We start from the raw sequence: 23,858 nt of genomic DNA on the forward strand, positions 1-23,858 counted from the left end.
GGGAGATAACGAGCTGTGCACCTGTGTGACATCACATGAACAGGGATATAGCGAGCCGCACACCTGTGTGACATCACATGACCAGGGAAATAGCGAGCCGTGCAACTGTGTGACATCACATGACCAGGGAGATAAAGAGCTGTGCACCTGTGTGACATCACATGACCAGGGATATAAAGAGCTGCGCACCTGTGTGACATCACATGACCAGTGATTATAATGATCTGAGCACCTGTGTGACATCACATGACCAGGGATATGAGCCGTGCACCTGTATGACATCACATGACCAGGGATAGAACAAGCTGTTCACCTGTGTGACATCACAAGACCAGGGATATAAAGAGCTGTGCACCTGTGTGACATCACATGACCAGGGATATGAGCCATGCATCTGTGTGACATCACATGACCCAGGATATGAGCCGTGCACATGTTATGTAGCAGTAACATGAGTTCTGCAGCCAATCAGCAGCTGAGCAGTGATCGGCGGTATACAGTCCCTCTGAGACAGTGCGTCACTTCTCGGCCACAAACAAATCCAATTTTACAAAAGTTTTATTTTTTTTGAAAGCCCCATAATAATGTTACATATCATACACCCCCCATATCCTGACTCACGTATAAAATGTAACTTTTTGTACAATTTGAACAATTATGACAATAAAAAAGTGTATATACAGGCAGTCCCCAGGTTACGTACAAGATAGGGTCCGGAGGTTTGTTCTTAAGTTGAATTTGTATCTAAGTCGAAACTGTATATTTTATAATTGTAGATCCAGACAAAAAAATTTTTGGCCCCAGTGACAATTGGAGTTTAAAAATTTTTTGCTGTAATGGGACCAAGGATTATCCATAAAGCTTCATTACAGACACCTTACAGCTGATCATTACAGCCTGGGACTATAGTAAAGCATTCAGAAAGCTTCACCAGAGGTCAGAGGGGTCTGTCTGTAATATGGGTTGTCTGTAAGTCGGGTGTCCTTAAGTAGGGGACCGCCTGTATATATATTTTTGCAATGTTAGAATAAAACTTCCACATTGTGTTTCCCCCTAAGGCCTCGGTTAATGCCCTCACACAAGTCATCCTGGGATTTTCCCTCCATCCTCTAGAACATTGGCTGAAGACGTCAGAATCTTCATTTCCTCTCGTCTTAAAGCTTCCACTAAAACCAGATTAGAATCCGAGAACTTTTCACTTTTTCGTAGGGAGATCTGAAAAGACAATGAGGCACTGAGAATGTACAACATGCAGAGAACCTGGCCTATATCCATGGGGTTAGAGCCACCATTCTTCTTAAAAAAAAAGACTTTTGATGCCCTCTGTTACTAAAGACCCAGTCATGGAGGAGGGAGGAGCTTCAGGATACAGTCAAGATACCCCGCCTCTTAAATGCCACTGCTAACCCTGCCCCCCTTCCACGGAATGAAGGGGTTGAAAGAGACACTGGCTGTGTGTAACTCTCTGAAGAGAATTCCTGAGGTAGGGGTGGGGAGGTTGATTTTTCTTCACACAGCCTGCGTCTCTCTCAACCCCCTCCTTCCTGAAGGCGTGGTTAATGATGTAGCAGAGCCAAGAACACAAAGCCACTGTCTCTCTCACCTTCTCCTCACACCTCTCTTAGGAATTCTCTTTAGCCTGGTTTCCAGCACCAGTGAGGAGGTGGGCTAGATTGACTGTATACTGCAGCTCCCTGCCTCTAAGACTGGTTCTTCAATAATAGTCTTTTTATAAGAATGGTGGCTTTAATCCCCTGAATATAGACTTCAGTGAAACAAGTATTAAGACATCTTAAAGTGGACAGTTAATTAATCATTGCCCTGGAACATGGACTCTCAGCTGTATAGTCCCTTCTCCCTGCAGGACTACTACTTCAATCATGTTTTCAGGATAGGATGGTCATCCCATGGAGAGGCAGTGACTCCCATGCGTCCTACATAACTATAGATGAGAGTCCAGTGTGTTCGGTCCGGGAAATATTTTGGACATGCAGTACTTTAACAAAGGCTGAGTCTGCTGTTCACTAAACGCTCATAGGAGCATGTATTAGTTTCCATTCCTTCATCATCACACTGTGAGCGCCATCAGCTTGTTTTTGGCGGGATGGGATGAATCTGGCAATGGCACTATTTAAGCCCTTCCCATAGGGAAGCTGCCGGAGGCATTCCTGGCAACAAGTGGGCATGCCATATTGGATACGATCTCCGCCCCCTGTGAGGTCATCAGGGGGCGGCGATCGGTTGCTATAACAGCCTCGGGTCACACAAAGACTCAAGGCTGTCTCGTTTTACATCATCTATTACAATGTGCTTTTTGATGATGTGTATACGAATACTGTGATACAGTAGTATGGCAGTGTATGGTAGGATCAGAAAACCTAGGGTTAAAGTATCCTAGGGTGGCTGAAAAATTGTAAAAAAAAAAAAAAAAATTCTGAAAGCAGTAAAATCCAAGCCCACAAGAAAAAGGCGCAAATGCGGTTTTTCAGCAATTTCACTACATTTAGAATATTTTTCCCGCTTCCCAGTACATGGAAGCGGCATGGAATATTAAATATGATCACTATGAAGTGCAGTTTGTTACGCAGAAAACAAGCCATCACACAGCTCTGTACACGGAAAAATAAAAGTTATGAATTTTTGAAAGTGGGGAGTGAAAAATGAAAACGAAAAAAACGAAAAAGAGCGAAAAAGTCGTTAAGGGGTTAAAGGGTACATATATAACAGACTGATTAATTCTGGGGGGAGATGGAATAAAATGTGGGGCTGTGTTTCCTTGTTCTGTTAATCTCCAGGGGGTCTTGCCCTTTTCTGTGTGTAGGGAATGAATGTTTTCAATTAACAATTTAAAAAACTGGCCTGCAGTACCAGATATGGCCATTTGACTAGTGTGGCGCTCTCACCAACAAAAAATAGCCATGTTTTTTTTTTTTTAAATTCACTTTAAAGTCTCTTGAAGAACAATCTTATAGGTGTAACATCCTTTTCAATTTGCACTATAAAAAAAAAAAATCACATTTATTTCTAATTTTTGAAAACGTATTTCAACATTTCCCCTGACTCACCTCGTCCAGTGCATGGGAGGTCTGTTCTAGTAAATGGAGGCAGATTTTCCTAACAAGTTCCACAGAGGCCACTTCGTTGGACTCGGAAACAAAACTTCCCAGAAGAACTTTTTTCCAGTATGTGCTAAAAATCAAAACATTACAGAGAAGAAAAAAAAAAAGGAAAAAAAATAAAACACTGAATTAATTTTATTATTTCTTAAAACTTCGGGAAAAAAAGCGACATGTTTATGTAGTATTGGACTCCAGTGAGGCTGTGGATATTGTATATCTGGACTTTGCCAAGGCATTTGACACTGTGCTGCATAAAAGGTTGGTACATATAATGAGACTGCTGGGACTAGGGGGAAATCTGTGTATTTGGGTAAGTGATTGGCTTAGTGATAGAAAACAGAGGGTCATCATTAATGGCACATTCTCAGATTGGGTCGAAGTTACCAGTGAAAGCCACATGGGTCAGTATTAGGCCCTCTATTTTTAATATAAAAATTAAAGACATCATAGAGGGTTTACACAGTAGAGTTTCAATATTTGAAGATAATACTAAGCTCTGTACAGTAATTAATACGGAGGAGGATAGTATAATATTACAAAGGGATTTGTATCAAGAGAGGAATAGATTGTCATGATAAGGAATAGTTTTGCCCACATACAAATCACTGGTCAGACCACACATGGAATATTGTGTACAATTTTGGGCACCAGTGTATAAAAAGGACATAGAACTGGAACAGGTGCAGAGGAGAGCAACCAAGATTAACAAGGGAATGCAGGGACTAGAAAACAATACTAGATTACTAAACTTGGGGTTCTTCAGGTAAGGGCGACTAAGGGGAGACCTCATTACTATGTACAGATATCTGAACAGGCAGTACAGGGATCTTTCGATGATCATTTTATACCTAGGCCAATGATATGGACAGGGGGCATCCTCTACGGCTACAGGGTTCTATCACCACCATAAACAGGGGGTATCTTCTACACCTAGAAGAGAGGCGGTTCTACCATCACCATAGACAGGGGACAACCACTACACCTAGAGGAGAGGCCGCTCTACCATCACCATAGACAGGGGGCATCCTCTACACCTAGAGGAGAGGTGGTTTTAGCATCACTATAGACAGGGGGCATCCTCTACACCTAGAGGAGAGGAGGTTCTACCATCACCATAGACAGGAGGCATCCTCTACACCTAGAGGAGAGGAGGTTCTACCATCACCATAGACAGGGGACATCCTCTACACCAAGAGGAGAGGTGGTTCTACCATCACCATAGACAGGGGGCATCCTCTACACCTAGAGGAGAGGTGGTTCTACCATCACCATAGACAGGGGACAACCACTACACCTAGAGGAGAGGAGGCTCTACCATCACCATAGACAGGGGGCATCCTCTACACCTAGAGGAGAGGTGGTTTTAGCATCACTATAGACAGGGGGCATCCTCTACACCTAGAGGAGAGGAGGTTCTACCATCACCATAGACAGGGGCATCCTCTACACCTAGAGGAGAGGAGGTTCTACCATCACCATAGACAGGGGACATCCTCTACACCAAGAGGAGAGGTGGTTCTACCATCACCATAGACAGGGGGCATCCTCTACACCTAGAGGAGAGGAGGTTCTACCATCACCATAGACAGGGGGCATCCTCTACACCTAGAGGAGAGGAGGTTCTACCATCACCATAGACAGGGGACATCCTCTACACCTAGAGGAGAGGTGGTTCTACCATCACCATAGGCAGGGGACATCCTCTACACCTAGAGGAGAGGTGGTTCTACCATCACCATAGACAGGGGCATCCTCTACACCTAGAAGAGAGGTGGTTCTACCATCACCATAGACAGGGGGCATCCTCTACACCTAGAGGAGAGGAGGTTCTACCATCACCATTGACAGGGGACATCCTCTACACCTAGAGGAGAGGAGGTTCTACCATCGCCATAGACAGGGGGCATCCTCTACACCTAGAGGAGAGGAGGTTCTACCATCACCATAGAAGGGGGGCATCCTCTACACCTAGAGGAGAGGAGGTTCTACCATCATCATAGACAGAGGACATCCTCTACACCTAGAGGAGAGGTGGTTCTACCATCACCATAGACAGGGGGCATCCTCTACACCTAGAGAAGAGGAGGTTCTACCATCACCATAGACAGGGGGCATCCTCTACACCTAGAGGAGAGGAGGCTCTACCATCACCATAGACAGGGGGCATCCTCTACACCTAGAGGAGAGGAGGCTCTACAATCACCATAGACAGGGGGCATCCTCTACACCTAGAGGAGAGCAGTACTACCATCGCCATAGACAGGGGGCATCCTCTACACCTAGAGGAGAGGAGGTTCTACCATCACCATAGGCAGGGGACATCCTCTACACCTATAGGAGAGGAGGTTCTACCATCACCATAAACAGGGGGCATCCTCTACACCTAGAGGAGAGGAGGCTCTACCATCACCATAGACAGGGGCATCCTCTACACCTAGAGGAGAGGAGGTTCTACCATCACCATAGACAGGGGGCATTCTCTACACCTACAGGAGAGGAGGTTCTACCATCACCATAGACATGGGGCATCCTCTACACCTAGAGGAGAGGAGGATCTACCATCACCATAGGCAGGGGACATCCTCTACACCTAGAGGAGAGGAGGTTCTACCATCACCATAGACAGGGGACATCCTCTACACCTAGAGGAGAGGTGGTTCTACCATCACCATAGGCAGGGGACATCCTCTACACCTAGAGGAGAGGAGGTTCTACCATCACCGTAGACAGAGGGCATCCTCTACACCTAGAGGGCAGGAGGTTCTACCATCACCATAGACAAGGGGCATCCTCTACACCTAGAGGGCAGGAGGTTCTACCATCACCATAGAAAGGGGGCATCCTCTACACCTAGAGGAGAGGAGATTCTACCATCACCATAGACAGGGGGCATCCTCTACACCTAGAGGAGAGGAGGTTCTACCATCACCATAGACAGGGGGCATCCTCTACACCTAGAGGAGGTTCTACCATCACCATAGACAGGGGGTATCCTCTACACCTAGAGGAGGTTCTACCATCACCATAGACGGGGACATCCTCTACACCTAGAGGAGAGGAGGTTCTACCATCACCATAGACAGGGGACATCCTCTACACCTAGAGGAGAGGTGGTTCTACCATCACCATAGACAGGGGGCATCCTCTACACCTAGAGGAGAGGAGGTTCTACCATCACCATAGACAGGGGGCATCCTCTACACCTAGAGGAGAGGAGGTTCTACCATCACCATAGAAAGGGGGCATCCTCTACACCTAGAGGAGAGGAGGTTCTACCATCGCCATATACAGGGGGCATCCTCTATGCCTAGAGGAGAGGAGGTTCTACCATCACCATAGACAGGGGGCATCCTCTACACCTAGAGGAGAGGAGGTTCTACCATCGCCATAAACAGGGGGCATCCTCTACACCTAGAGGAGAGGAGGTTCTACCACTGCCATAGACAGGGGACATCCTCTACACCTAGAGGAGAGGTGGTTCTACCATCACCATAGACAGGGGGCATCCTCTACACCTAGAGGAGAGGAGGTTCTACCATCACAATAGACAGGGGGCATCCTCTACGCCTAGAGTAGAGGAGGTTCTACCATCACCATTGACAGGGGGCATCCACTACACCTAGAGGAGAGGAGGTTCTACCATCACAATAGACAGGGGGCATCCTCTACACCTAGAGTAGAGGAGGTTCTACCATCACCATAGACAGGGGGCATCCACTACACCTAGAGGAGAGGCAGTTCTACCATTACCATAGACAGGGGCATCCTCTACACTTAGAGGAGTGGAGGTTCTACCATCACCATAGACAGGGGGCATCCTCTACACCTAGAGGAGAGGAGGTTCTACCATCACTATAGACAGGGGACATCCTCTACACCTAGAGGAGAGGTGGTTCTACCATCACCATAGACAAGGGACGTCCTCTACACCTAGAGGAGAGGAGGTTCTACCATCACCATAGACAAGGGGCATCCTCTACACCTAGAGGAGAGGCAGCTCTACCATCACCATAGACAGGGGGCATTCTCTACACCTAGAGAAAAGGAGGTTCTACCATCACCATAGACAGGGGGCATCCTCTACACCTAGAGGAGAGGAGGTTCTACCATCACCATAGACAGGGGGTATCCTCTACACCTAGAGGAGGTTCTACCATCACCATAGACAGGGGACATCCTCTACACCTAGAGGAGAGGAGGTTCTACCATCACCATAGACAGGGGACATCCTCTACACCTAGAGGAGAGGTGGTTCTACCATCACCATAGACAGGGGGCATCCTCTACACCTAGAGAAGAGGAGGTTCTACCATCACCATAGACAGGGGGCATCCTCTACACCTAGAGGAGGTTCTACCATCACCATAGACAGGGGACATCCTCTACACCTAGAGGAGAGGAGGTTCTACCATCACCATAGACAGGGGACATCCTCTACACCTAGAGGAGAGGTGGTTCTACCATCACCATAGACATGGGGCATCCTCTACACCTAGAGGAGGTTCTACCATCACCATAGACAGGGGACATCCTCTACACCTAGAGGAGAGGAGGTTCTACCATCACCATAGACAGGGGGCATCCTCTACACCTAGAGGAGAGGAGGCTCTACCATCACCATAGACAGGGGGCATCCTCTACACCTAGAGGGCTGGAGGTTCTACCATCACCATAGACAGGGGGCATCCTCTACACCTAGAGGAGAGGAGTGTCTACCGTCACCATAGACAGGGGGCGTCCTCTACACCTAGGGGAGAGGTGCTTCTACCATCACCATAGACAGGGAGCATCCTCTACACCTAGAGGAGAGGAGGTTCTACCATCACCATAGACAGGGAGCATCCTCTACACCTAGAGGAGAGGTGATTCTACCATCACCATAGACAGGGGGCATCCTCTACACCTAGAGGAGAGGAGGTTCTACCATCACCATAGACAGGGAGCATCCTCTACACCTAGAGGAGAGGAGGCTCTACCATCACCATAGACAGGGGGCATCCTCTACACCTAGAGGAGAGGAGGTTCTACCATCACCATAGACAGGGGGCATCCTCTACACCTAGAGGAGAGGAGGTTCTACCATCACCATAGACAGGGAGCATCCTCTACACCTAGAGGAGAGGAGGCTCTACCATCACCATAGACAGGGGGCATCCTCTACACCTAGAGGAGAGGAGGTTCTACCATCACCATAGACAGGGGGCATCCTCTACACCTAGAGGAGAGGAGGTTCTACCATCACCATAGACAGGGACATCCTCTACACTTAGAGAAGAGGAGGTTCTACCATCACCATAGACAGGGACAATCCTCTACACCTAGAGGAGAGGTGGTTCTACCATCACCATAGACAGGGGGCATCCTCTACACCTAGAGAAGAGGAGGTTCTACCATCACCATAGACAGGGGGCATCCTGTACACCTAGAGGTGAGGCAGTTCTACCATCACCATAGACAGGGGGCATCCTCTACACCTATAGGAGAGGAGGCTCTACCATCACCATAGACAGGGGGCATCCTCTACACCTAGAGGAGAGGTGGTTCTACCATCACCATAGACAGGGGGAATCCTCTACACCTAGAGAAAAGGAGGTTCTACCATCACCATAGACAGGGGGCATCCTCTACACCTAGAGGAGAGGAGGTTCTACCATCACCATAGACAGGGGGCATCCTCTACACCTAGAGGAGAGGTGATTCTACCATCACCATAGAGAGGGGCATCCTCTACACCTAGAGGAGAGGAGGTTCTACCATCACCATAGACAGGGGGCATCCTCTACACCTAGAGGAGAGGCGGTTCTACCATCACCATAGACAGGGGGCATCCTCTACACCTAGAGGAGAGGAGGCTCTACCATCACCATAGACAGGGGGCATCCTCTACACCTAGAGGAGAGGAGGTTCTACTATCACCATAGACAGGGGAATCCTCTACACCTAGAGGAGAGGAGATTCTACCATCACCATAGACAGGAGGCATCCTCTACACCTAGAGGAGAGGTGGTTCTACCATCACCATAGACAGGAGGCATCCTCTACACCTAGAGGAGAGGAGGTTCTACCATCACCATAGAGAGGGGGCATCCTCTACACCTAGAGGAGAGGAGGTTCTACCATCACCATAGACAGGGGACATCCTCTACACCAAGAGGAGAGGAGGTTCTACCATCACCATAGACAGGGGGCATCCTCTACACCTAGAGGAGAGGAGGTTCTACCATCACCATAGACAGGGGGCATCCACTACACCTAGAGGAGAGGAGGTTCTACCATCACCATAGGCAGGGGGCATCCTCTACACCTAGAGGAGAGGAGATTCTACCATCACCATAGACAGGGGGCATCCACTACACCTAGAGGAGAGGAAGTTCTACCATCACCATAGACAGGGGGCATCCACTACACCTAGAGGAGAGGAGGTTCTACCATCACCATAGACAGGGGCATCCTCTACACCTAGAGGAGAGGAGGTTCTACTATCACCATAGACAGGGGGCATCCTCTACACCTAGAGGAGAGGAGGTTCTACCATCACCATAGACAGGGGACATCCTCTACACCTAGAGGAGAGGAGGTTCTACCATCACCATAGACAGGGGGCATCCTCTACGCCTAGAGGGGAGGAGGTTCTACCATCACCATAGACAGGGGGCATCCTCTACACCTAGAGGAGAGGAGGTTCTACCATCATCATAGACAGGGGGCATCCTCTACACCTAGAGGGGAGGAGGTTCTACCATCACCATAGACAGGGGGCATCCTCTACACCTAGAGGAGAGGTGGTTCTACCATCACCATAGACAGGGGCATCCTCTACACCTAGAGGAGAGGAGGTTCTACCATCACCATAGACAGGGGGCATCCTCTACGCCTAGAGGAGAGGAGGTTCTACCATCACCATAGACAGGAGGCATCCTCTACACCTAGAGGAGAGGAGGTTCTACCATCACCATAGACAGGGGACATCCTCTACACCTAGAGGAGAGGAGGTTCTACTATCACCATAGACAGGGGACATCCTCTACACCTAGAGGAGAGGAGGTTCTACCATCACCATAGACAGGGGGCATCCTCTACACCTAGAGGAGAGGAGGTTCTACCATCACCATAGACAGGGACATCCTCTACACTTAGAGAAGAGGAGGTTCTACCATCACCATAGACAGGGACAATCCTCTACACCTAGAGGAGAGGTGGTTCTACCATCACCATAGACAGGGGGCATCCTCTACACCTAGAGAAGAGGAGGTTCTACCATCACCATAGACAGGGGGCATCCTGTACACCTAGAGGTGAGGCAGTTCTACCATCACCATAGACAGGGGGCATCCTCTACACCTATAGGAGAGGAGGCTCTACCATCACCATAGACAGGGGGCATCCTCTACACCTAGAGGAGAGGTGGTTCTACCATCACCATAGACAGGGGGCATCCTCTACACCTAGAGAAAAGGAGGTTCTACCATCACCATAGACAGGGGGCATCCTCTACACCTAGAGGAGAGGAGGTTCTACCATCACCATAGACAGGGGGCATCCTCTACACCTAGAGGAGAGGTGATTCTACCATCACCATAGAGAGGGGCATCCTCTACACCTAGAGGAGAGGAGGTTCTACCATCACCATAGACAGGGGGCATCCTCTACACCTAGAGGAGAGGCGGTTCTACCATCACCATAGACAGGGGGCATCCTCTACACCTAGAGGAGAGGAGGCTCTACCATCACCATAGACAGGGGGCATCCTCTACACCTAGAGGAGAGGAGGTTCTACTATCACCATAGACAGGGGAATCCTCTACACCTAGAGGAGAGGAGATTCTACCATCACCATAGACAGGAGGCATCCTCTACACCTAGAGGAGAGGTGGTTCTACCATCACCATAGACAGGAGGCATCCTCTACACCTAGAGGAGAGGAGGTTCTACCATCACCATAGAGAGGGGGCATCCTCTACACCTAGAGGAGAGGAGGTTCTACCATCACCATAGACAGGGGACATCCTCTACACCAAGAGGAGAGGAGGTTCTACCATCACCATAGACAGGGGGCATCCTCTACACCTAGAGGAGAGGAGGTTCTACCATCACCATAGACAGGGGGCATCCACTACACCTAGAGGAGAGGAGGTTCTACCATCACCATAGGCAGGGGGCATCCTCTACACCTAGAGGAGAGGAGATTCTACCATCACCATAGACAGGGGGCATCCACTACACCTAGAGGAGAGGAAGTTCTACCATCACCATAGACAGGGGGCATCCACTACACCTAGAGGAGAGGAGGTTCTACCATCACCATAGACAGGGGCATCCTCTACACCTAGAGGAGAGGAGGTTCTACCATCACCATAGACAGGGGGCATCCTCTACACCTAGAGGAGAGGAGGTTCTACCATCACCATAGAAAGGGGACATCCTCTACACCTAGAGGAGAGGAGGTTCTACCATCACCATAGACAGGGGGCATCCTCTACGCCTAGAGGGGAGGAGGTTCTACCATCACCATAGACAGGGGGCATCCTCTACACCTAGAGGAGAGGAGGTTCTACCATCACCATAGACAGGGGGCATCCTCTACACCTAGAGGGGAGGAGGTTCTACCATCACCATAGACAGGGGGCATCCTCTACACCTAGAGGAGAGGTGGTTCTACCATCACCATAGACAGGGGCATCCTCTACACCTAGAGGAGAGGAGGTTCTACCATCACCATAGACAGGGGGCATCCTCTACGCCTAGAGGAGAGGAGGTTCTACCATCACCATAGACAGGAGGCATCCTCTACACCTAGAGGAGAGGAGGTTCTACCATCACCATAGACAGGGGACATCCTCTACACCTAGAGGAGAGGAGGTTCTACTATCACCATAGACAGGGGACATCCTCTACACCTAGAGGAGAGGAGGTTCTACCATCACCATAGACAGGGGACATCCTCTACACCTAGAGGAGAGGTGGTTCTACCATCACCATAGACAGGGGGCATCCTCTACGCCTAGAGGAGAGGAGGCTCTACAATCACCATAGACAGGGGGCATCCTCTACACCTAGAGGAGAGGAGGTTCTACCATCAACATAGACAGGGGGCATCCTCTACACCAAGAGGAGAGGAGGCTCTACAATCACCATAGACAGGGGGCATCCTCTACACCTAGAGGAGAGGCGGTTCTACCATCACCATAGACAGGGGGCATCCTCTACACCTAGAGGAGAGGCGGTTCTACCATCACCATAGACAGGGGGCATCCTCTACACCTAGAGGAGAGGAGGCTCTACAATCACCATAGACAGGGGGCATCCTCTACACCTAGAGGAGAGGAGGTTCTACCATCACCATAGACAAGGGGCATCCTCTACACCTAGAGGAGAGGAGGATCTACCATCACCATAGACAGGGAGCATCCTCTACACCTAGAGGAGAGGAGGTTCTACCATCACCATAGACAGGGGTCATCCTCTACACCTAGAGGAGAGGAGGTTCTACCATCGCCATAGACAGGGGACATCCTCCACCATCATCATAGACCAGGAAATATGGCTGTCTGAAGTGATACTCCCTCTGCAGCCTCTATACTTGACTCATGGCCCTTAACTCAAGTAAAAATATGACTCTTCTCTGCATAGCCATAGACAGGAGTCACCTGGTTTTATAATAACAGGGCACTTTATAGGATATAATGCTCCAACCCCTTTAATTATCTGATATACAGGGTTGACAGGACTCAGATCACCATATGTCTGATATGGGTGGTCTATACTAAGCATAGGGCTTCACTATGTAATAGTGGGTGTACCACTTTATATCTAGTGGGGGGGGGGGGGGGCATGTCACAGACCCATCAATAACTCATTGATAAGTCACTAATCTGAAAACCCCTTTAACCACTTTCTTAGAGGATCGTGTGTAATGAATTCAGCTCTGAAATATAATACAACATGAAAAATAATAATATTTTAGGAAACAATGTATCTTACAATTCGTCAGCTCGGAGGCTCAGTAGTCTGCACGCCGTGAGGAGCCGCCAGGACGGACCATCCCGTCCGAATGTCAGATTCCTGAAGAGACGCAAAATACACTATAACTTTTATGTTAAAGAGATAGAGGAACTAATATTACATTTCTATCCCACCCCCGGGTGCATTCATTAATACAGTTCGGTATTTCTATATAACGTCTTAAATGATCCTACTGATGCTCCTCAGTGTCAATGGCTGCTGGGGCTAATATAAGGTTTCTAGTGCACCCCACATGCTTTATTCACATCAATACTGGCCACTACAATGTCCTAAATAATCCTACTGATGCTTCTAAGTAAGAGTGTGTAGAGAGATAGGCAAAGAAAGAGGCTGCTGGAACTCATATAAGGTTTCTAGCGCACCCCAAGTGCTTTATTCACATCAATACAGGTCACTACTTCACTACAATGTCCTGTATAATCCTACTGATACCTTTAAGAGCGAATAGAGACACAGGCAAAGACCTAATATTAGGTGACTCCCTGATTCCAAGTGCACAAACTTCATCTATAAGGCCTGAGATCACATCTGAATGGGGAACAAGCTGTTTTCAGACACTTGTGAGAGCGGCTTATACAAGTGATTTTCATCCAGTGTGCTGTGGCACACTAGTGTGCCGCGACACATGGTCGGGTGTGCCGCAGGGAAAGTTCACGAAAGTTCAGTCATGAAGCTGGAGTACTACAAGTACCAGCTCATATGCTGAGTATACGAGCCTCATGGCCATAGTACTTCTCATTGTACCCCTTTATTTTGCAGTATATGAGCCACATAATAATCAGCACCATATACTAAAAACAGGGACAAACTGAGAACTGGTGAGGAAGAGCTTCGTGTGTGTCTTTCCACCATTCCTGCCAGGATATCCCTTTTGTGTTCATCGAAACAGGCCCAGGTTTCACACTGAGTGAGTAAAATAAATTTAGAATCTATATTATTAACTATACATAGTGTCATTTTGTGCTATTTTGGTTGGTGGTGTGCCCCAAGATTTTCTAAGTATAAAAAGTGTGCCGCGGCTCAAAAAAGGTTGAAAATCACTGGCTTATACCTCTGCGTCTGGATAATATACAATTACTGTATATGACAAGCGCAATATTACAGCAGATACTGCAGTAATAATACAGAAGACACCGCAATAATAATACAGAAGGCACCGCAATAATAATACAGAAGACACCGCAATAATAATACAGAAGACACCGCAATAATATTACAGAAGACACCGCAAAAATAATACAGAAGACACCGCAATAATATTACAGAAGACACCGCAAAAATAATACAGAAGACACCGCAATAATAATACAGAAGACACCGCAATAATAATACAGAAGACACCGCAATAATAATACAGAAGACACCGCAATAATAATACAGAAGACACCGCAATAATAATACAGAAGACACCGCAATAATAATACAGAAGACACCGCAATAATAATACAGAAGACACCGCAATAATAATACAGAAGACACCGCAATAATAATAATACAGAAGACACCGCAATAATAATACAGAAGACACCGCAATAATAATACAGAAGACACCGCAATAATAATAATACAGAAGACACCGCAATAATAATAATACAGAAGACACCGCAATAATAATACAGAAGACACTACAATAATAATACAGAAGACACTGCAATAATAATAATACAGAAGACACCGCAATAATAATAATACAGAAGACACCGCAATAATAATACAGAAGACACTACAATAATAATACAGAAGACACTACAATAATTATACAGAAGACACCACAATAATAATACAGAAGACACCGCAATAATAATAATACAGAAGACACCGCAATAATATTACAGAAGACACTACAATAATAATACAGAAGACACTGCAATAATAATAATACAGAAGACACCGCAATAATAATAATACAGAAGACACCGCAATAATAATACAGAAGACACTACAATAATAATACAGAAGACACTACAATAATTATACAGAAGACACCACAATAATAATACAGAAGACACCGCAATAATAATAATACAGAAGACACCGCAATAATAATACAGAAGACACCGCAATAATATTACAGAAGACACTACAATAATAATACAGAAGACACTACAATAATAATACAGAAGACACTGCAATAATAATAATACAGAAGACACTACAATAATATTACAGAAGACACTACAATAATAATACAGAAGACACTACAATAATAATACAGAAGACACTGCAATAATAATAATACAGAAGACACCACAATAATAATACAGAAGACACTGCAATAATAATACAGAAGACACTACAATAATAATACAGAAGACACTGCAATAATAATACAGAAGACACTGCAATAATAATAATACAGAAGACACCACAATAATAATACAGAAGACACTGCAATAATAATACAGAAGACACTGCAATAATAATACAGAAGACACTACAATAATAATACAGAAGACACTACAATAATAATACAGAAGACACTACAATAATAATACAGAAGACACTACAATAATAATACAGAAGACACTACAATAATAATACAGAAGACACCGCAATAATATTACAGAAGACACCGCAATAATAATACAGAAGACACCGCAATAATAATAATACAGAAGACACTACAATAATAATAATACAGAAGACACTACAATAATTATACAGAAGACACTACAATAATAACACAGCAGAAAACACTGTGCACCAATGAATGAGTAATAAGATTTAGAAACTTACTCTAAAAAGCCATTTTCCTTAAGAAGTGACCATTTCTTCTGTAACTGCTTGTCTGTTCTAGAGACATATGGAAGGATGGCATCTACAATCATAAGGAACCATTAGATATAGATACATAGTTAGATAAATCTAGATAGATAGCAACAGCATGGCATCCACCTCCAGCCTCCGCTAATCGTACACAGAAGGAAGTGACATCACTGCGGAAACACCCTGAGCACTGGCAGCAGCCAATCACTGGCTTCAGCGGAGGTTTACTCCTTCTCCCACTTTCAGGGATAAGAGCTGAACTGGAAGAAGACTGCCACTGTAGGAGCATATGGAGAGATAGATAGATAGATAGATAGATAGATAGATAGATAGATAGATAGATAGATAGATAGATAGATGACTATACTGACCTCTGGTCACATACACACTCTTATGAGGATTGTTATCTGCGATAAATCCATACTCCAGGAGGAGGCGCTGGTTGTCATGATGTCCGTAGCATATAAACACCTGCTGATGCTTCTTATAAGGGACCACAGTCCTTATCTCATAACACAGGGTCTTCTCATTAAAAGCAGCTTCCACCTTAGACAAAAAAAAAATCCTTCTTAAATGAACTTTTATATTTATGCTAATGAGCTTGAAAGGCTATGGGTGTGTTACCAGAGCCCCTCTGTTCTGTAGCTTCACAGGCTGTTTCACTGTCTCCCCCTCCCTCAGCACTACCCTGCTTCCCTCTGCCTGATGCAATTTCACACATTTGGAGGGGCAAATGCTCCAGCACAGTGTAACACCTTGTGAAGCCAGAGCAGGGAGACTTCTGACTCACTAGCATAATTATAAGAGTTAATTTTTAGGGAGGAGTCCATGGATAACACATATAAGAAGGTTACCACAGTCCCGGTGGCTGGATCTATAAGTAATGTCCCTGGTTTATCAGGAGAGACCCCCACACCAATACTGCAGTATCATATTGAACACAAGGGGGCAGAATTGCACATATAATCCATGTGTTACCTGCACGGCTGCATTGTGGTTCAGTAGATCCAGGTATGGCGCTAGAGCGTAGACATCAGGCTCGGCGGAGAAGCATTCCCTGCGTGGATGCTTCATGTACACCGTCCTGGTATTCACCGTGCACCAGGCCCAGCGCACGGCCTCATAGCTCAGGACCTTCTCCAGGACCTCAGGAAACAAGGGACTGAGGGACTGGAAGAACCGCAACGCCGAGGAGTAGAAGTCCTGGAGGACGCTCCTCTGCTCCGATGCTTTCTGCTTCACCGGATCCGGGAGATATTCCACAGTCTCTGCTCCCCAGTACACGGGACAGTCATAGGCAGCGGGCAGCACATCCATGTACGCCTTCCATGGCGACTTATCACCGGCCCACCTCTCCAGCACCAGGAACGTGCAGAGAGCCAACAGAGGGGACACAGGAGGGCGCCACCTACCCGGGAACATAAAGACTTCAGCACAACCATAAGGTCTGGATTAAAATGTCCAATTATTTTATGAAGACCTCATGTCTCCATGGTAACAGACTACAGCCAGACTGCGTAGTCTGATCCTACAGCATTAATAGTTTCCATTTGCCCCCTACTTCCAAATGTATTTAAGGGGCTGAAGGGAACAATGTAAAGGCTACACCCACTTCGTTTTTACTATCCCGATATCTGGAAAATAAAAAAAAATGAAGAATCTTCACAAATAGTCCACCAGGATGAAGGACTGTAAACCCAGCACACTGACATACTGGTGTGTGCCCCCTCTACCAGGATCTGCTCTACTTTAAGCTTCTAATGTCCTTGTTTTTACAACAAAAGGCTTTAAACAATTATGCAAATGAGCCCGAGGGGCTTTGGGTTTAGTTAACAGCTATGGAGCCCGGAGCCCCACAGGCTAATTTGCATCATTTTTAAACTTTTTTTATAACAAGCTAAAAGAAGAGTGGACCGGCCCTGCCACAGGGGGTACAAGCCTGCATGTAAGTGTGCTTGGTTTACAATCCTTCATCCGGGTGGTAGATCCACTGGTTAATCTCGTGAGAGAGAAGAAGACATATGTGAAGTAGGGAATTAAATTAAACTTGAATTAAAATACAGACAGATAGGGTCCGGAGGTTTGTTCTTAAGTTGAATTTGTATGCAAGTCGAAACTGTATATTTTATAACTGAAGTTATAGACAATTTTTTTTCTTTTGCCCCAGTGACAATTGGAGTTTCAAATTTTTTGCTGTAATTGGACCAAGAATTATCAATAAATCTTCAGTACAGACACCTTACAGCTGATCATTGCAGTCTGGGACTCCAGAGAGCTTCACCAGAGGTCACAGGGGGCAGAGGGGTCTTTCTGTGACTAGGGGTTGTCTGTAAGTCGGGTGTCCTTAAGAAGGGGACTGCCTGTACATATAGAAATGATATACTGAAATACCTACCTGTGGATATATTCACCAAGGTAACTGCTGAGGACTGTGCTGGTGGTGAGAAGACAAGATTCTGGCAGGGAAATGATCAGTTCTCCAGGCTGGAAAAAAATTAAATTAAAGAAAATCTACCATCACAATCCATCCTGATAAACCAGGGACATTACTCATAGATCCGAGCACCGTGATTGTGGTATCTTCTTATATTTGTTATCAATGGCCTCCTGCCTTCTAAAATCAACTTTAAAATTATGCTAATGAGACTCAAGGGGCTCATAGGGGTGTTACCAGAGCCCCTCCATGCTGTAGCTTCACAGGCAGTTACACTGTCTCCGCCGATCATTCAGCATTCCCTCCCTCTGCCTGCTGTAATCTCATACAGTGGGGAGGGGGAAGTGTTCCTGGACAGTGTAACAGCCTGTGATGCTACAGCATGGTGGTGCTCTGGTAACCCCCTGCCCTCAGATACCTTCTGGAGGTATGAATAACACATATAAGAAGATTACTACAGTCACGTGGCCTGGATCAATGAGTAATGTCCCTGGTTTAATCAGGATGGATTTTGATGATAAATTTGCTTTAAAATCTCCTTTATTAATGACCTAAACTTTTCCCCCTCGATGAAAATGACTGATAACAGAGAATAACAGAGTGTAAGATTATATTTAAAAAATAAAATAGAGCAAGTTTATTTTGAATTATGTTCAGATAACATCTGATCACTGAGTCTGTCTTCCCGTTATGATTTAGCCCTCCAATCTAATGATTTTGGTGGATTCCGGACAGTGAAGTCATATCAAACGCTATGCACAGTGTGATACATTGTCTGTTACGGCTCCTCCGAGGGAGGAGGAGTGAACATTGGTGGTAGGCAGTGATTGGTTGCTGTAGATGTTCAGATATTTCCTTATATGGGCAGTGAACTCAGTGGGAATGACCCTGAGCGTACACTCAGCTGAGGCCACGGATGGATGCAATATATTACATCCGTCCCCCATAGTCCTCCTCCAATGAGCGTACACTCACCAGCCACTTTATTAGGTACACCATGCTAGTAACGGGTTGGACCCCCTTTTGCCTTCAGAACTGCCTCAATTCTTCGTGGCATAGATTCAACAAGATGCTGGAAGCTCCTCAGAGATTTTGGTCCATATTGACATGATGGCATCACACAGTTGCCGCAGATTTGTCGGCTGCACATCCATGATGCGAATCTCCCGTTCCACCACATCCCAAAGATGCTCTATTGGATTGAGATCTGGTGACTGTGGAGGCCATTTGAGTCCAGTGACCTCATTGTCATGTTCAAGAAACCAGTCTGAGATGATTCCAGCTTTATGACATGGCGCATTATCCTGCTGAAAGTAGCCATCAGATGTTACAGGGTACATTGTGCTCATAAAGGGATGGACATGGGCAGCAACAATACTCAGGTAGGCTGTGGCGTTGTACCAAGGGGCCCAAAGAGTGCCAAGAAAATATTCCCCACACCATGACACCACCACCACCAGCCTGAACCGATGATACAAGGCAGGATGGATCCATGCTTTCATGTTGTTGACGCCAAATTCTGACCCTACCATCCGAATGTCGCAGCAGAAATCGGGACTCATCAGACCAGGCAACGTTTTTCCAATCTTCTACTGTCCAATTTCGATGAGCTTGTGCAAATTGTAGCCTCAGTTTCCTGTTCTTAGCTGAAAGGAGTGGCACCCGGTGTGGTCTTCTGCTGCTGTAGCCCATCTGCCTCAAAGTTCGATGTACTGTGCATTCAGAGATGCTCTTCTGCCTACCTTGGTTGTAACGGGTGGCGATTTGAGTCACTGTTGCCTTTCTATCAGCTCGAACCAGTCTGCCCATTCTCCTCTGACCTCTGGCATCAACAAGGCATTTCCGCCCACAGAACTGCCGCTCACTGGATGTTTTTTCTTTTTCGGACCATTCTCTGTAAACCCTAGAGATGGTTGTGCGTGAAAATCCCAGTAGATCAGCAGTTTCTGAAATACTCAGACCAGCCCTTCTGGCACCAACAACCATGCCACGTTCAAAGGCCTCAAATCACCTTTCTTCCCCATACTGATGCTCGGGAGAACTGCAGGAGATTGTCTTGACCATGTCTACATGCCTAAATGCACTGAGTTGCCGCCATGTGGTTGGCTGATTAGAAATTAAGTGTTAACGAGCAGTTGGACAGGTGTACCTAATAAAGTGGCCGGTGAGTGTATATAATGCTCAGTATGAGGAAAGATAGAAAAATATGTGACAAATAATGCGCAGATGGAGGCCCCACCTGCCAGGATATGTCTATGGATACACTCAGCACACACATCGGAAGTTTTCCGGAATCAAAAAAAGTGTCAAGTGAATGTAGGCTTTGGATCAACTTTATTGCAAGTTCTGTATTACTTACTACTAATATGTTATCATCACCTACCTGCAGCAGCTCAGTGGTCATCAGCCCCCTCCCTGTATCTAGAAGATATTTGAAATAAGAAAGTTAGAGAGAAGGCATTGGAAGGGAGGATCAGACTACAGATGTAGTCTGTTACCATGGAGAATCTGAACACACCAAAATGTAAACTGTTAAAAGGGGGCAATTCTTAAAAATTATTTCTCACCTGGAAAAAGCCCCGGCCTCAGTCGTTTGTCATGGAATCCTCTTTCCTTCATCCATTTTCGCAGCTTGATATACTGCCCCTCATGGCTCAGATTCACTACAAACAACAGAAAATAAGAAGGTGGCAAAAGACTAACACCAACCCCCCCCCCCCCTTCCACATTACCACAATGTGGTTCCACTTTTTGTTTCCCTTGTCACTAGATAGATAACAACATGCACCCTACCACTTAGATGCCACAGTAACAAATTACCGCTCCATCTAAGGCCTCATAGGCCTCATTTACGGAAAGGGTCCGGCTTCATACCCCCTGCCCAACACACAGATGTAAGAGTATATCACATGTTGGGAAGCTGAAGGGAATAGATGCCATCCCCTTTATTTAAAGGGGTATTTCCACCTTGGTCAAGATATACACAGCTCTTCCGACGATCGCCAATCAAGACTCACAGAAAAGCCGTAACTCGTAGGTAAGAAGCAGCTTTGTGTAGCGTTACCTGCAGATGTTTCCAGAACTTTCTTCTTCCTCCGCCGGCCGCTCCGCCCTCGCTTAGGATTCATCTTCATTCTTCATATTTGTTATCACTTGAATAAAATGCAGGAGACAAATAAGATCAGAAATGTAAGACGCCTGATCATCGGTTCCATGTTAAAGGGGTTTTCTAGGAAAACCTCCAGGGGGTCAGGACAGTGGTGCCAAAAAGTATAAACTTTACTAATCCTGCTCTGGTGTTGCAACACTACTTGGGGTCTTAAGCAACTGGCTAGAAATGCAGGGGGTCATGGGACCCACTTCAAGGAGTCAGCATCTTTGCCGGAGCAACAGGTGGCGTCTATGTACAACCGCTCCGTGGGGGGCACATATCAAGCGAATTGCACTTAAATGTGGTCGGCTTTTGTGAAATTTTCAATGTAATGTGCCACGGCTGTGGGGTCAGTAAGCCAAACTTCCGACTCCAACTCCTCCTTAATTTTCCTAACTTTGACACCGACTCCACACTCTAGCAGTGCTGAGATATATGCGGTCATTCCTTCCCAGTGCCTTATTCCTCTGATCTGTAGCGGATGAACTTCACTACTGAGCATGTACATAAAGTGCATCCACATTCATCTCAACTAAAAGCCCAGAAAAGGATGCACAACAACAAGCGGCCTGTCAAGCCTCGAGCTGTGACTCACACCCTGCAAACTTCCACATTTGTTGGCAGATCATTGGTGCAGGAGCATGGGTAGCGGTGAGTGAGGCTGAGAAGTCCTCCCTGCACCTGGGACCTCTCCTGACACTCCATTCTCTGTCCTAACTCTGATGGTACCCAGGAGTGGTACTTGTCATTTGTACTGCACTGCTCCCGGGCCCTTTACTGCTCCTGCAGCAGTTCTGCTCCAGGTCCTGATGGCACAGTATACAGCCAGCGTGGTACTAGAGCAGAGCACACATGGAGGAGAGGAGAAGCTGCAGTGCGGTGCAGGGAGAAGAGGAGCAGGGAAAGAAGGGGATTTATGTATTTTTTTATCTGCTCTGGGGTCTACAGTATTAGTAGTTTTACGCTGTGGGGTTTCCAGTATTAGTCTTCTCAGGAGGTTTCAAGTATTATTTGGCTGCCCTCAGGGGCTCTGGTATAATTATTGTCTGTTCTGGGGGTCTCTCCATTATTGTCATTGTTTGCTCTGGGGTCTCCACTATTATTGTCTGCTTTGAATGCAGTAGTTGGGGTGGTATTTATTGCTGTACTGTGGTATTTATAATTTCACGAATGGCATTTTGTGCTGGTTACTGATCCTGCCTCTTTATTGAGCGGTATAACAATATGACCCTTGGACCAATAAATGTTACTCACCCCTGACCTAAATCCTTAGATCAGGAATAGAACAGACATTTAAAGGAAATGTCATTATTCTTACAATTTCCACACATCACATGAAGCCAACAAACATGTGTAATGAGTGACTGCGCCATTTCATTTGTATTGAGCTAAATTCTGAGAAATTGACCAAAAATTGTGTGCACTCTCCATTATTCTCATAGGGGATGAATGCCTCTCCATACATTACAGGGAATGGGACCCCTATTCTTGTGATAGGAATAGGGATTAGCCTAAGGGAAAATTCCCTTTATTATGTTATACAATGAGGACTAATGCATCTGTACCAAGACCACACTACGCCCCTAAACCTTGTCCAGACTAGTAACACAGCAGAAACCTATAGGACCTGCAGCTGTAATATGGTCCATATGACAAAGCTGAGTAGTGGCAATCTCCCTCCTTAGATCCAATACAATCAGTGGACTCCCCCTCTAAGATCCATATCAAGTAATGATGCCTTTAAAAGCTCAGTTCTGTTCACAGAGCTGCAATCTGTTACAGTGTATACAGTCCCTCCATCTTCTGCCTGTATTGCTTGAAATCCAGGCTGATTTGCTGCACTGACACATTGTAACAGACCCCCAGCAGTGGCTTTGTGGTCGTTTACATAAACCGATAATGGTTCCCATCTAGTGGCATGAGCAATGTAGCACGGCAGGCACTTGGCACTATAATGAGGGCAGAAAACATCCAAAAGACTGACATGCTGTGAAACCTTTACCAGCGGCGTCCATGTGGGCGACATAACTTTACTTCCGGGTCTGCTTCTTCCGCCGAGACGTTTCATTGGATAGTGCTAGATGACGTCACTAACCCCGCGGCACGAGGGTGAGCCATGTACTGAATACCAGCTCTGCAGTGTCTCCAGTGGCAGCGGGCCGCCATCTTGCCTGTGTCCGATTCTTACAAATACAGCAAATACATGATTGTAATGAAATTATGTAACGTAATTTATGCATCAATCCTGCGGCAGAGGGAGGTACCCATAACGATTTATAACATATACATTAATACCTTACCCAAAATATCTGCTGCCACTGTGTATCACAGTACTAGTCTGCCACTGCTATGAGCAAGAGAGGCG

At 46.2% G+C, this 23,858-nt stretch overlaps 1 protein-coding gene across 3 annotated transcripts; it reads right to left on the minus strand.

The window, feature by feature from the left end:
- Positions 1-1,011: 1,011 nt before the first annotated feature.
- On the minus strand, positions 1,012-23,616 carry SETD4 (SET domain containing 4). Of its 3 annotated transcripts, none has more exons than XM_072138728.1 (11): positions 23,496-23,613; positions 21,407-21,494; positions 20,910-21,005; positions 20,726-20,763; positions 18,304-18,392; positions 16,887-17,316; positions 16,280-16,454; positions 15,879-15,960; positions 13,101-13,181; positions 3,066-3,189; positions 1,012-1,215 (listed from the first exon to the last, which is right to left on the minus strand). In XM_072138728.1, exons 2-11 carry the CDS (start codon positions 21,474-21,476, stop codon positions 1,084-1,086), a joined length of 1,317 nt encoding a protein of 438 aa, XP_071994829.1. In that variant the 5' UTR covers positions 21,477-21,494; positions 23,496-23,613; the 3' UTR covers positions 1,012-1,083. The 3 variants fall into 3 exon arrangements, with proteins under 3 accessions (XP_071994829.1, XP_071994828.1, XP_071994830.1); XM_072138727.1 differs by having other exon boundaries at positions 23,478-23,612; XM_072138729.1 differs by lacking the exon at positions 13,101-13,181 and having other exon boundaries at positions 23,478-23,616.
- Between the last annotated feature and the right edge of the window lie 242 nt (positions 23,617-23,858).

Source organism: Engystomops pustulosus, chromosome 2 (genome assembly GCF_040894005.1).
Source record: "Engystomops pustulosus chromosome 2, aEngPut4.maternal, whole genome shotgun sequence".
Taxonomy (NCBI): Eukaryota; Metazoa; Chordata; class Amphibia; order Anura; family Leptodactylidae; genus Engystomops; species Engystomops pustulosus.

Excerpts from the sequence above, each read along its gene's own strand:
- SETD4 (XM_072138728.1), bottom strand. The coding sequence starts at position 21,476 with ATGAAGATGAATCCTAAGCGAGGGCGGAGCGGCCGGCGGAGGAAGAAG. Across the intron at positions 20,764-20,909 it reads GAGGCCGGGGCTTTTTCCAG|ATACAGGGAGGGGGCTGATG; the intron begins GTGAGAAATAAT and ends AATATCTTCTAG. Across the intron at positions 17,317-18,303 it reads CTTGGTGAATATATCCACAG|GTGGCGCCCTCCTGTGTCCC; the intron begins GTAGGTATTTCA and ends GTTCCCGGGTAG.